This window comes from Osmerus eperlanus, chromosome 6, assembly GCF_963692335.1.
Source record: "Osmerus eperlanus chromosome 6, fOsmEpe2.1, whole genome shotgun sequence".
Lineage (NCBI taxonomy): Eukaryota > Metazoa > Chordata > Actinopteri > Osmeriformes > Osmeridae > Osmerus > Osmerus eperlanus.
This window is the reverse complement of record NC_085023.1, coordinates 18,032,051-18,045,484: the sequence shown is the minus strand read 5'-3', so window position 1 is coordinate 18,045,484 and position 13,434 is coordinate 18,032,051. Positions and strand designations below refer to the sequence as shown.

The window sequence follows — 13,434 nt, the reverse complement described above, 5'->3', positions numbered from 1 at the left end:
TCCCCGCAATGCAATATGTGCTGTAAAGGTACATAGCGGAAATTACCAGAAAAAGATGACTGTGGGCCAGTTCACCTGCCTACTGCAGTGATGTAACATGCAAATAAGCAAGGGTTCATACTTTCTCAGCACAAATACATCGCTCATCTTTCAGCCTACCTGTATTTACTACCATTTTGTAGAGCATGCAATTTTCTAGCCATGTTTTTGCTTAGTCTCAGTGCCCGAGTCCAATGCCAAGGGACAGAATTGCACACAGACCCATTAGCCCTGCCTGGAAGAGTTTAGCAGGAAATAGGTGTGGGACTGCAGAAGCTATGTTTATCAACACTCATCTAGCACTAAACTCTGAAGACTTGAATGAAGATGACACTGGCTAGAAACCAGAGCAGCACATAAAGGCTCTCTCTCTCTCTCTCTCTCTCTCTCTCTCTCTCTCTCTCTCTCTCTCTCTCTCTCTCTCTCTCTTTCACTCAGTGTCTCTCTCTCTCTCCCTCCCCCCTCCCTCGGGCAGGATTGTCGAGTTGAAAGTGAGATTGTGGAGATAAAATGAGGTAGGGGGGAGGAGGGGGGTGGGGGCGTAATGCCATAATGCTTTGGTGTGTTCCTTGTCTATGTAAAACTACATTGAAGAGTTCCTTGGTAAAAATAGGAAATAAAAGACAAATACTTAGTCACAGGGTTTGAACATCATCATATTGGTTTCACTTCCTGAAGGTTAAAATAAGGACTTATGGGAGTGGAAATCTCCTCGACCACCGACTGTGTCAGTCTGGCTTACTGACCTGATGCTATTCCTGAAATTAAAGAAAATTAAATATTCCTCTAGAGGATCAACTGACAAGTTCCATAACATTTGGGATCTGTTGCTGTTGTACTTTGAGAGGCTTACCACTCTCCCCCCTGATAATATAATGCCTTAACAACTCTTCCCAGTACGCACAGCTGAGTTGTCAGATGCCCGATGTGAGCTTTACATAGTGGGAATTGCTCCCTCTCTCAACCTAATCCCCCCCCCCCCCTTAAAAAAAAAAAAACATTATTATTATTTATATCTATTATTATTATTATTATATATATATGTACAATACTTTTATTTAAAAAAAGGACTTATGATGTTATCTTTACTTATATCTAATGACACAACACACATATCCTAGTTACAAGTTCAGTACACAGAGCATGTAAGACAATATTTCATTATTTTGTCAGAGTGAACATGGAAACATTTTCAATGAACATTCAAGTCAGCTCTGGTCAATTTAAGTTGGGATTTCCACAAAACAATATTGCTTATTCAGCAAGTGAAGTAATGCGCCTGTGCCGTCGCTAAGAGAGATACCGCTGTGTCATGCTCACTTGTGGCTCCTGGGAAGGAAAGAAGTGGAGAGAGACCCAGAGAGAGTGAGTGGGAGACAAACAAAAGGAGAGTGGAAGGAGAGAGGGAGACCAAAGAGACAGCGATAGAATAGAAAGAGATTTTGAGTGGGAGTGCAAAGGATAAACGTGTGTGAATGTGAAACTGTGTGGGTATTTCTGTGACAGGAAGAGTATCGCTGTCCAAGGAGCTCTCATCTCTTACATGTGAGAAGCCCACCACTGAGGAAGACTGACAGCAGAATAAAAGCTTTCTAGCGGCCTAGAACGCTTCTGACACTGAAGCTTGTCCCCCTCAATGCAGAGTGGAAAGAGGGAAAAGACAACAGGTTGATCCTGGTTCTTAAGGTTATAATGGCAGAGTGGCTGGAGGGAGCATGCATACAAGTCCCTCTGGGCATACTCCATGATGATAAGGTCTTAGCTCCTTTCTACAATATGGGTCTCCGTGGCCCGAGGGTCAGAGGTTAGAGGATTAGAGAGTGACCAGGAGAACGGTAGGTGACTGAATACCCTGAAATACGATCATAGGTCACCCCTCAGTCAGTGATTTTTTGTATTTTTTTAAAATTATATATAGTTTGATACAGACAGACACATGCATTAGCATCCAATCAAGTTCCATAGATTGATTATACACGCTTGTGTAATCTTAGAAGCAGATGTAAAATGTCCTGAAGTTTTCCAGGTGCTTTAATAGCAGTGCAGCTTTAGATGCCTTGTAAACAGTTCTCAGCATGGAGCTCTGTTGGCGACTGCTTTGGTCTGGAGGGCCTGAGGGTGGATGATGATGTTATCTCTTTGCTGCTGAGGGGGGAAATGGCTTATGCTACTGCTTGAAGGCAAGGATGTTCTGACAAATTACTGAAAAGAGATAACAGTCTGTGGTGCTTAAAGCAAAGTCATGAACACAATTTTATGAGGACTATATTTAAAAAGACAAGTTGGTTTTTACTAATTCCAGGAAAAACATTTGCCTTACCCAATGCAACTGATTTATATAAATATATAATCGGTACAATCTACCGACAACAACACGGTCACACATCACAGGTGTTGCACAAATTCGATAAGCAATTTATGCAGACTAGAAAGAAACCCACATGTAGTAATACATTTAGTTGTAACCCTGAAATTGTATGACTGACTTCTATATTTGGTTGAGCTAGAAAATCACTTAGATCTTAACTTACCTGAGTCGGCAAGTAGCCAGACAGACAGACAGGTGGTCAGGCAGGAAGGCAGACAGGTACTGTAAGCAAGCAGGGTGGGCAGGCAGGCAGACAGCAGTGTGTTAGCAGTGAGATTTGAGAAACTTGTTAGCATTCAGTGTTCCATCTCGCAGTAGCCAAGAATGAGACAAGAATGGCTTTGGGGCAGACTTCTGAAGTTTTAGTCTTTTGAAGGTTGGGCAAAAGAGAGTTCCTATGGTAACGCTGTGAGTTTAGCATCCCATCAGATGGGTTTGACTGGGGAGGTCTCAAAGCAGGGCAGAATCCAGGTCACAACTGGCTCTGGCGAAGACAAACCCACAGCCAAAATATGACAAGACGTCATATGACAGGACATCTCTGGAACATACCGTCAAATGTTGCAGAAAACCCTTAACATGCATCCAATATTATGTAACCACAGGAATTTAAATACGGCCACAGTTCATCAATATGGTGTTTCATATGGATTCATAGTGCTCAGCTCTAGTTTCCATCCAGAACCCATGCAGAGGAAAACACACCGACACCTCAGAGATGCAAATAAGTTGTTTATTGAATACAAATGCAAACAAATGAGGTGATTTCATAGCTGTTTTCATGGAGCTGCAGAAACTCTCCGAGTGCAGCAATCAAAGCAGCCGTCCAGTGAATGCTGATGAGACAGGAAAAAACACAACAATTTCCCCAGAATGATAGAATGCTAGAACACACATAACCTGTGGGTCTGTGTGACCCAGACCACCTCAGAAACCTGACTGAGATGACAATCGTTATGGAAGCGGTGGTACAAAAAAAAAGCATGGTCACGGAAAAGACTGCAATGTGTAGAACTGAGAAAAGAAAGCCATGATGCTTGTGATTGGTCACTGATTTCTTCAGGAGCCAATGAAAATAAACAACCGAATTGAACATCAGATTCCTCCAGAATCATGCTGCGTCTACTTCATGTAAGTTATTGAATATTACAACCATTTCATCTTTCACTTGAGTGCCTTTATTTTCCCCACGGAGCATGTCTGGGACGGGGTGGAGGTCCAGTATTCCGTGCCCGGTGCTGTGATTGGCTGCTCCACGCTGACCCCTCACCCCTGCGTCGTCATGGCCATCAGATTGTGGAGATGGTGAAGCGAGTCACATGTCTGTACTCCTCCCCTGGCCTCAGCAGAGTGTCCGGGAAGGACGTCTGTGCGGGCACACACACACACACACACACACACACACACACACACACACACACAGGTCAGAGAGCAAAGGCCACAACAAGAGGCCACATTCATTACCCCTCCCTGTGAACTTCTGTGTCTGATAATCTGGCACCTTGGTTAGTCCTGAGGGGCTGGGGGCGCGTGCTCCTTCCCCACCTCCCACCCACTAGCCAACCCACGGGGACCTGCAAGACGGCCAACACTTAAGTGATGCTTCCTCGCATTGAGGTTTAATGCTGGTAGAAGAGTAACTAGAGACAGATCTGCATGTCAGCACTGTCTTCAAGGGGGGACGGGGACAGGGGGGGTGAGTTGGGTTTAGATCTGTTGAGTGTCTCTCTCTCTGCAAGGCTTTCGCGGAGGACCGTGGGAGGCTATGAGCTGGTTGCTACGATCGTGCAGCTGTGGAAGGATGTTGCTAGGAGGGAAAGCGGGAGATGTTATTTGGCTGTGTCACTGACTGACAGCTGTCCGAGACGTCTACGCACTTGATCGAACACACACACACACACACACACACACACACACACACACACACACACACACACACACACTGCACACACACACTGCACACACAGTTGGCCATTGGGGTATAATCTAGGGTTTTCAATCACATGGACCTAACATGGTCATATTTAGGGAGCCAGTGTTCGAGTGTACACAACAGTTTACGGACTATATTTAAGAGATTAATAGAGTTCAAACACAAGTCGACAACTGGCACGTACAGAACTACAGCCTGCCCTCCCCTTTCAATCCTTCTACTCCCCATCTCCATCCATGCCCCCCTTCCTCCCTTTCCTGCCACCTAGCAGCCCCCCCCCCCCCACACACACACACACAACTGTCCTCCTCCCCCAGTACATGGCCCGTGTCAGCGGTTTGATCTACATGCAAATGGTAGGGATTCTCAATCTGTCATTTCCCTGTCATTTCGCACTCTGTGTTCCAGAGCACAAACGTATGCAAATTGGTTGAGTCGCTCTCTGCCTGCCTGTCGCACTGACTAGCTGACTCTTTCCCTATGTCCTTTGCTCTCCTCTTTTCCCTCTCTTCCCACCTCTCGCTAAAACAAATACTCTCTCTCTCTCTCCTTCTCTTACCCTCCTTCCTGTCTTATTGCACAGCGGGAGCCAGTGTAGGAGTTAGCACTTGTGTTCTGAATGTGAGCCACGTCTGGGAGTCACAAAGGCCTATAATTACCTTCCTACCAGCTGCCATTAGCACAGCAGTAAGGCAGCACTAATGGTCAATACCGAGCTGTTAAACACCCGGCTGAAAGCACCCGGAACACACACTCTTTCTGTCCTGTGTCTTTCTGTCTGTCTGTCCTCACTTTTATCTCTCCCTCTCTCTGGTAGTGTGGTAGCGTGGTAGCGTGGTAGCATGGTAGCGTGGTAGCGTGGTAGCGTGGTAGCATGGTAGCGTGGTAGCATGGTAGCGTGGTAGCATGGTAGCGTGGTAGCATGGTAGCGTGGTAGCGTGGTAGCGTGGTAGCATGGTAGCGTGGTAGCGTGACCCTGCTATGGGGCCCAGAACTGTGAGCTCTGGTGAGTGTGATGGGGAAAAGTAGAAAACGAATGCAGATATAATATAGCCAAATGGAGAGGATATGGAGAGGAGAGAGAGAGAAGAGGAGGAACAGTGGTTATGGAAATTGCCCCCCCCCCCATCCCCCCATCCTTATCTCCACTCCTGCCTCCAATCTCTCCGGGTGTGAATCCGAACGGACCGACACAGCAGAACGAGAGGATGATGGAGGGACGGGAGAGTGCAATTTCAAACAGATATGATGGAGATGGAAAGAGAGAAAACAGAGATGGAGAGAATGGGTGACGGAAGGGGGAAGGGGGAGGGGAGTTAAAAGAGAGTGGAGGGTGGGTGAGGGCCAGAGAGAGAGGGAGGGAGAGAGAGGGGGACTGGGAGAGAGGGAATGAGTTAGGGTGAGGAAAAGGGAGGAGAGGAGTGTGTGTTCAGAGCTCAATAAATCTTCCATGGACTTGGTGACTGGGCTGTCCCATTATTCTAGGATTACTCAAACTACAATCGCCCCCGTAAATCCACCCACCCACACACGCGCACGCACACACACACACACACACACACGTGTGTGTGTCATCCAACTCTGTGTCATGCTCGCTAAATGCAAATCAATGACATCAGTACCTTCCATCACATTTTCTCAGGCTTTAGAGTAGATGAAAGCCAGAGTTTGAACCAGGCTAGAATACACCTCATAATACCTGATGGACTGCCGATGAGATGCTTTTCTGACTGTACTCACACTGAAGTGGTGGAAGAGACCAGGGGACACACGGGCCAGCTCTCTCTTTTAATCCACCGTTCTCTCCCCCTCTCCTCGCCTGTTCTCCACCCTCGGACCAGACCATTGATCGTACGCAGTTCCACTACTGTCAGTGGAATAACAAACTCTCTTCTGTTCAACCCAACTGGTGCTCTTAGAGGTATCACCACTGAAAAAGGTTTACTATTAAAAGACTTTAATGCCATGCTGTGACTTATTTGTTCAGTTGAATAAATATAGTAGACAGTGCTACATGCATAATGACATGGTTTTCGATGGTATAGGTAGCATAAGTATATTTTTTTTACACAAAGATTTGAAATGTATACATTTTAACAATACTGAATTCATCAATATTCGATATTTTTTTTAAACCAATTAATCTTCGATTGTAGTATTTCTAGTATAATATTTGAGATACATACATGTATGTGTATAAATATATCTATTTAAAATCCCCTTCACAGTTACCTGTTCCATTAAATAGACAGTGACCTTTTAGTTTGTTTGTATTTTATCTGCTGTTAAACATTTGTCTTCTTTTTATGCTACTTGTTGACACACCAACGTCCCCCTCTGGGATTAATAAAGGATTTCTTATCTGATCTAATAATCTAATTATATCCCTCCGTGCATGTTCCATCTTCAGCATCATGAATCATTTAGTTAACAAAAACATGATTAACCTTTAACCCAGATTTTACAGGTGGAATCTGCCCAAAGAAAATATATCATTAAAACAATCAAAAATTCTATTGAAGATAAAGGATCAAGGAAAAGATTAATTTGGTGTGACAGTGTTGAAAAACAACAGTGTGTGTTTAATTGCATCTGTTTTTAAAATCCCCAATTGAGAGTACTTGATAAAGCTTGCCAGGAATGCCATATGGGTCTGTAGTTGGGGGTTATTGATTTGGTTCCACCAAGCAAGCACATGGTCGATATATCTTACAGTCTACGGGGAGCCTTTGTGATTTGAGAGCACCTCCCAGAGTTTATATAGAAACCTTCAGATAAAAGCTTATGGAGGAGTGTGAAGCCCTCTGTGACATGCTTGTAAAAAGGGCTATAAAAATACAAATTTGATGTACCTTGTTGACAGCATCGGGCCAATTCTGGGTCTCTAGACAAAAGGCACTGTGTTTCCTGTAGGAGGCCCCGCCCTTTCCCACCAATGACCCATCCAGGAAGTTGGCAGTGTAGAACTGGACACCTGGTTGGCTGGTGCTGACCTCCAGGACACGCCCACTCACAGGGTGACACACCCTATAGTGAGGAGACATGAAAAGAGAGAAGGCGGGGCTAAGATGGAGAGGAAGAGAGAGAGCTACTTCCTCAATACTTTATCAGTGGAGGGATATTGGGTAACAGTACGACAGAGTGTGTCACAGCTTTGTAGGGTGTATGTGTTGCAGCGTGGTAGTGTGTGTGTGTGTGTTGCAGCGTGGTAGGGTGTGTGTGAGGACCTGGCACATGGTCTTTCCACCGAAGGATTCCCAGGTGACGACAGGCAGAAGGTGTGGTCGAACCCAGGCCTTGGCAGATCCTTCAGCCGGGAGCCAATCAGAACAGGCCTCCGGAGGTCAAAGGGAGTGCGTTCTACTGGTCTGACCTCGCCTGTAGACACAAGGGATGTTAAGGGTTACAATCATTCATCCCCCCCACACCCAACAACCGAAAATGATTGCCATGGCAACTCCTCAGGGGACTTTAGATACGAGGGATATCGTCTTCCTCATCTCTGTCGTGTCCCATAAACCTGTGACAGGAAGTGAGACAGGAAATGAAACCAGAGATAGTGACGCAAGGTTTTCTCAACACGCAAACACAAATAGAGAGGGTGAATGTGACTGAACGCAAACAGACGCAACAAACACTAGTGTGAGAGAGAGAGAGAGAGAGAGAGAGAGAGAGAGAGAGAGAGAGAGAGAGAGAGAGAGAGAGAATCTAAATCCAAACAAATGAAGTTGAGGATGCAGCTGCCAGAGGCTCCTGGGATGAGTCTGGAGTCGGGGCAGGTGAGTCAGCAGCTAGTTAGAGGCAGCGGCAGGCCTGGGTGTCTGTAGTGTTGTTCCCAGTCCACCGTAGATATTCACGGTCCTCATTAACAACTCTTATTCTCCTACACTCTCTATATGAAAGATAGCCTCCAACCCAACACCAGATGCCCCCCCCTTCAATTAGCCAGGTCCAAATCTCTTGTATTCTACCAATAAACCTACAGACCAAGTCCAAAATAAAAACAACAGTCTCACTCAGACTTCAACTTCACAGACCAAACCACTGAGGCTCCAAAAAGGTTCTATAAATAAACAATCATTAACTATTCTGTCTGCATCGTTAGGGGCTCCCATGGGGCCTGTTGGTAATTGAACAATAATGGATGCGTTTGTCTAGCCAACCAGAAACTAGCTACATAGCTGGCGCTAGGCTACCAATCGGTGGAGGCCGGGGCTAATCTGAAGTGTGTTCATGATTAGTTTCAAACACGGCCACAACTTGACCTTATGCATGCAAGCCAGACAGGGTAACAGTTGTAACTTGGGCAGGGCAACACAGAAAGCGAGGAAGAGAGAGAGAGAGCGAGACTAGGGGATAACAGAGGTAAGGACAGGAACACTATATATGCCAGATAGAGGAAGGCAGATAGAAACGATCCAGTCAAATCCACTGAGAGAAGGTGATGGGTAGAGACAGAAGAAGATGGTGTTAGGATAGAGACAGAGGGAGAGAGGGAGGGAGTGGGAGGGAAGGTAGACGGAGATAAAGTGAACACAGAGAGACAGAGGATCAAGAGAGACAGAGGGAGAATAATGGATGACGGCAAGAGGATCTGGCCGTCATCCATCTAGTTAGTCATCTCCACCCCCTACGATCTCTCTGAGGAGAGGAAGGGAGCGAAGGAGAGGTAGGAGAAGGCCCTCCTCATGAAGAACCTTAAACACTTTTAAAAGCCCTGATCATGAACTCGTACCCCAAACGTCATACCAAACCTCTGTCTCCTGAAGGTCACCTGCATCTACATAATCCACATCAAAATGTCATGCCATTTGTAACAAGTCCAGACACATCGGAATGGTTGGGCCATGCCCCTCTGGACAGTTTCCTAGTGGCATATATAAACCAACAATATTAAGTCCTAATCCTTTATGAGCAACTATTCTTCTCAACAATATTTAGTATATAAATGAAGAATTAAATAATAATGGACCTAATAAATAAGAATAACCTATATAAGAATAACAATTGAAAATAACCTAAGTGGGCTAAACATAAGAGGTGCTGCAATCAGCAACTTCTTATCTACAGTAGCGCAGGATGACTAGACTAGGAGATGAGGAGAATTCATGTCACCCCTACAAATTTCACACCCCATTACCAAGACAGGGGAGAATCTCTCCTTCCAGTCATGTAAAGGGAACATGCCACTGTGGACGAACACCGAGCAGGCATTACTAATGGAGCGAAGCGTGATCCTTCGTTGGGTATTCTCTGGAATCACGTGATGTAATTGCAGCCGACAAAAATGGAGCAACCAACTACCTTTTTTCTAACGGTTTACAAAGCAAAAAGAGAGGAACCTGCAGCTCCACCCAGCCTGCAGCGCTCTCTGAAGCATCCATCTATATTTACATTTACATTTTAGTCATTTCGCAGATGCTCTTATCCAGAGCGACTTACAGTAAGTACAGGGACATTCCCCCGAGGAAAGTAGGGTGAAGTGCCTTGCCCAAGGACGCAACGTCATTTTGCACGGTCAGGAATCAAACCGGCAACCTTCAGATTACAAGCCTGATTCTCTAACCACTCAGCCACCGGACTCCCATTATATGATGATGATTAGGGCTGATAAGATGTTGTGTCATGTTCGCCGCACTGCCGCTAGTTAAGTAGAGTGAGCCCCACAGTGGGTGAAGTGACTTGGTGCTCTGGGGGAAAACTCAAATGGTTGATGAACTCAACATCATTTATAGGCCAAACCTTGAAACACACGAAGAGCAACAACAAAACTAAGCTTTGCCTGTCCACCTTGCCCCCCCCCCCCCTGACACATGCTTGAAGCCCTGTTATAATCACATACCAGTCTTCCTCACAGTAATGTCTGATCTAACCAGATTAAAGTAAAAGAGGAAAAACAAAGTGCTCTGTCTGCAGGCCATATCAGATACAACTCTCACAAGAACAAAGTGTGTCTTTCAAAAGTATTCCAGCAAAACCCATTTATTGGGATTATGCTTCGTGTCTTTAGAGCAAATTGGGGTTTTATCTCTTACCGGTTGGGATCATGGTGTCGTCCACAGGTAGATAGGCTTGGGCAAAGATGGAGACTTCATGGTCGTAGATATCAGCTGAGCCCTGGAGACACAAACGAACGCACACACACACACACCATTAGTTCATGGCTGGGAGATAGGAGTATTGTTGCCGTGCCGATGGCTGCTATCAGACAAGGTTAGGCTGAAGAGCAGCTCAATCTCAGACAGCGTGCACATTCCTTTAGGCACTGTCACCCAGCACACGTGCATGCTTCTGAAACCCCATCGTTTAACCGTGACAGGACACACAGAGGGGGCTGCTTTATGACCATACACCAGGGCTGTGATGGATGCTCCCCATAAGGGTAGTGGAGCAGCTATTCTAACCGTGATGTGACGCATCAACACGGAATGTATAGGATTTGCGATACAATCAATAAGCAGCGGCTAGGTCAGCGGTAAATGTAAGTGAGTTATCATCAGACATATCTGCACACAGCGGTACTATCCATACAGACACAGACAAACGCAGACAGACAGACAGACAGACAGGACAGACAGGACAGACAGGACAGACATACAGGCAGGTAGACAGGCCTGTAAACAGACAGGCAGACAGGACAGACATACAGACAGGTAGACATGCCTGTAAACAGACAGGCAGACAGGATAAACATCCAGGCAGGTAGACAGGCCTGTGAACAGACAGGCAGACAGGACAGACATCCAGGCAGGTAGACAGGCCTGTAAACAGACAGGCAGATAGGACAGACATCCAGGCAGGTAGACAGACCTGTAAACAGACAGGACAGACACTCACAACCACCCCTGCCACCTCACCTGTCCAGCTAGGTTGAAGTACGAGTGGTTGGTGAGATTGATGGGTGTGGTTCTGGTGGAGCGGGCCTGGTACTGGGTGGTCAAGGTATCCCCCTCCAGGATGTAGGTTACCAAGACCTGGACCTCCCCAGGGTAACCCTGGTCCCCATCAGGGCTGGTGTGCGTGAGACGCACCCCACCCTCCACCCCCTCACTCCCCCACAGCACCTGGGTGGAGGGGGTCAAACGGTTCACTTAAAAAAATCGAAACACTGAATCCTTCGGTTCTCATGCTACATGCACTGCACTGGCCCTTGTGATATATTTGGTGGCAATAAAAGAAGGACTTATTTGGCAGTAAATAGTCTGACTAACCTCACTTGACTGGCTAACTGTCTGTGAAATTTCCCTGTTAATGGGTAAAACAATCAATCCGATGTCTGATAATAGTGGCTGGCTTTAGTAAAGGCTGAGAGAGCTGCAATCAGGGAGAGTGCAACACTTAGTATAACAACTGTGTGCATGCATGTATGTGTTTGCAAAATAGTGAACCGTTCTCCAAGACTGAACCCTGCTGGAACCAAATATTACTGATCTTCTCTCAGACCAAACAATAGCATGTAAATGAATTGATGCTTGTTGACAGTACAAAAGAGCCTTTCATCCTCACAATCTTTATTTGTGTTGTCACTACCCTGCGTTTGCACCATTATAATTTTACCCCAGGGATTGGAATCACAGAAAACAATGTGTGTCTGTTGCCCAACACTGACTTCAAAAGGTAATAATGGCTTTCATAAAAGTCGTTGTGCAGTCAGAGAAAGAAACTCTAGGTCCACCCACACATACATCTCATCAGCGGGTCTGCTGGCCGGACTGTAGAGAAGCTCTGTCTGTCTCTCTCTCTCTCTCTCTCTCTCTCTCTCTCTCTCTCTCTCTCTCTCTCTCTCTCTCTCTCTCTCTCTCTCTCTATATATATATATATAATATTTTAGACTGACAGTTTAGCAGCAGCGGCGGACTGTCAGTGCTGTTATCAGCAATTAACCAAATACCAAAGTACAATAATACTTTAATTGGAGATGTAGGGAGGGGAGGGGGAGGAGGGGCATCCTGGGTGATCAGGACAGCACTTACTGTGTGAGTGTGTGTGTGCAATTAAGCGCATTACCTTATTAAATCCCTTCAGTCCTCCATGCAAGGCGTTGGGTCCATTGTTGATAGCGAGCTGATACTGTCTCCCCTCCACCACGAACCTCCCCCCGGCAATCCGATTAGCTACCCGACCCACCACGGCCCCAAAATACCGAGGATCTGTCACATAACCTGCAGAGAAAGGGCCCAAACATAGCAGCAAATCCCATTCTAAACCTGTTACAAGTATAAGTCTTGCGATTAAGTTAAACATCATTATTTTATCATATTATGTTTCAATGATAACGCTTTGTCAGGAAGTAGCCGTAGACTTGCAAATCCAAGGGCAGTTTGTCTGGTACTAGGCTAATAGCTACAGTAGCCTATATTGTATATTGTGAGCAGATCTATAAACTTTTTATACATAAAAGTAGAAATATTCAAGCTACCTTCCAAATGATCGTAGCCCAGAACAATGTCATCAACCTGACCGTTCTTTCCTTTACACTTTATAGATGTGATGATGCAGCCGAGATTGATGATTTCCACGGTGACGTTAGGCGACATGAGTATCCATTTCTCCACTCGACCTTCCCCCGGTATCTCACCGAACATCTCGTGTGTGACTTGTGTCATATTCCAACAATGTATCTCTGATATTTGCTAAAATGATAGGCTGCCCTGAAATACACCCGTTTGTGTTTTTTGTGTTTGTCCAAACCCTTAACAGTATTTTTTTCAAGTATACAACATCCTCCTCACACAATACTTTAACAAGTGAAGTACTTATGGAAGGAAAGTCATAATGACAAAGCGTGTACTTTGAACTCAAAAGCAGACGAGATGTTTACAAACATACCTCCGCGTGATACGAGGACGTCATCATTAAAGGACGTTTACGGGTACGTACGTTTTGTACTCAGGGGTAACTTGTCGAGGCGGATACAAGCTCGAAGGATAGCTCTAAAGACACTTTAACGCACACAGCCTAAAACAGAGCCTCATAACCCTTTCAGGAAAGTTACGTCAGACTTAATCAGGTTAGTTATAAATTGGGTCTGAACGAAACCCTACAGAATAGCTGCTCTCAAAGAGCATTAGATATAGCTGCCCTGCCAATTATA

At 45.6% G+C, this 13,434-nt stretch overlaps 1 protein-coding gene across 2 annotated transcripts; it reads right to left on the bottom strand.

Moving 5' to 3' along the window:
• Positions 1-3,122: 3,122 nt before the first annotated feature.
• On the bottom strand, positions 3,123-13,293 carry galm (galactose mutarotase). Of its 2 annotated transcripts, XM_062464142.1 has the most exons (8): positions 13,170-13,293; positions 12,760-12,991; positions 12,348-12,502; positions 11,198-11,404; positions 10,376-10,457; positions 7,568-7,718; positions 7,193-7,367; positions 3,123-3,774 (listed from the first exon to the last, which is right to left on the bottom strand). In XM_062464142.1, exons 2-8 carry the CDS (start codon positions 12,944-12,946, stop codon positions 3,697-3,699), a joined length of 1,035 nt encoding a protein of 344 aa, XP_062320126.1. In that variant the 5' UTR covers positions 12,947-12,991; positions 13,170-13,293; the 3' UTR covers positions 3,123-3,696. The 2 variants fall into 2 exon arrangements, with proteins under 2 accessions (XP_062320126.1, XP_062320125.1); XM_062464141.1 differs by having other exon boundaries at positions 12,760-13,196.
• Between the last annotated feature and the right edge of the window lie 141 nt (positions 13,294-13,434).

Bases quoted from the DNA above. Each gene is read 5' to 3' on its own strand.
- galm (XM_062464142.1), bottom strand. From the start codon at position 12,946: ATGACACAAGTCACACACGAGATGTTCGGTGAGATACCGGGGGAAGGT. The intron at 11,405-12,347 runs GTAATGCGCTTA...CCCTCCACCCAG, and splicing joins GACTGAAGGGATTTAATAAG to GTGCTGTGGGGGAGTGAGGG. The intron at 3,775-7,192 runs GTACATCAAATT...GTGCCCGCACAG, and splicing joins GGCCCGATGCTGTCAACAAG to ACGTCCTTCCCGGACACTCT.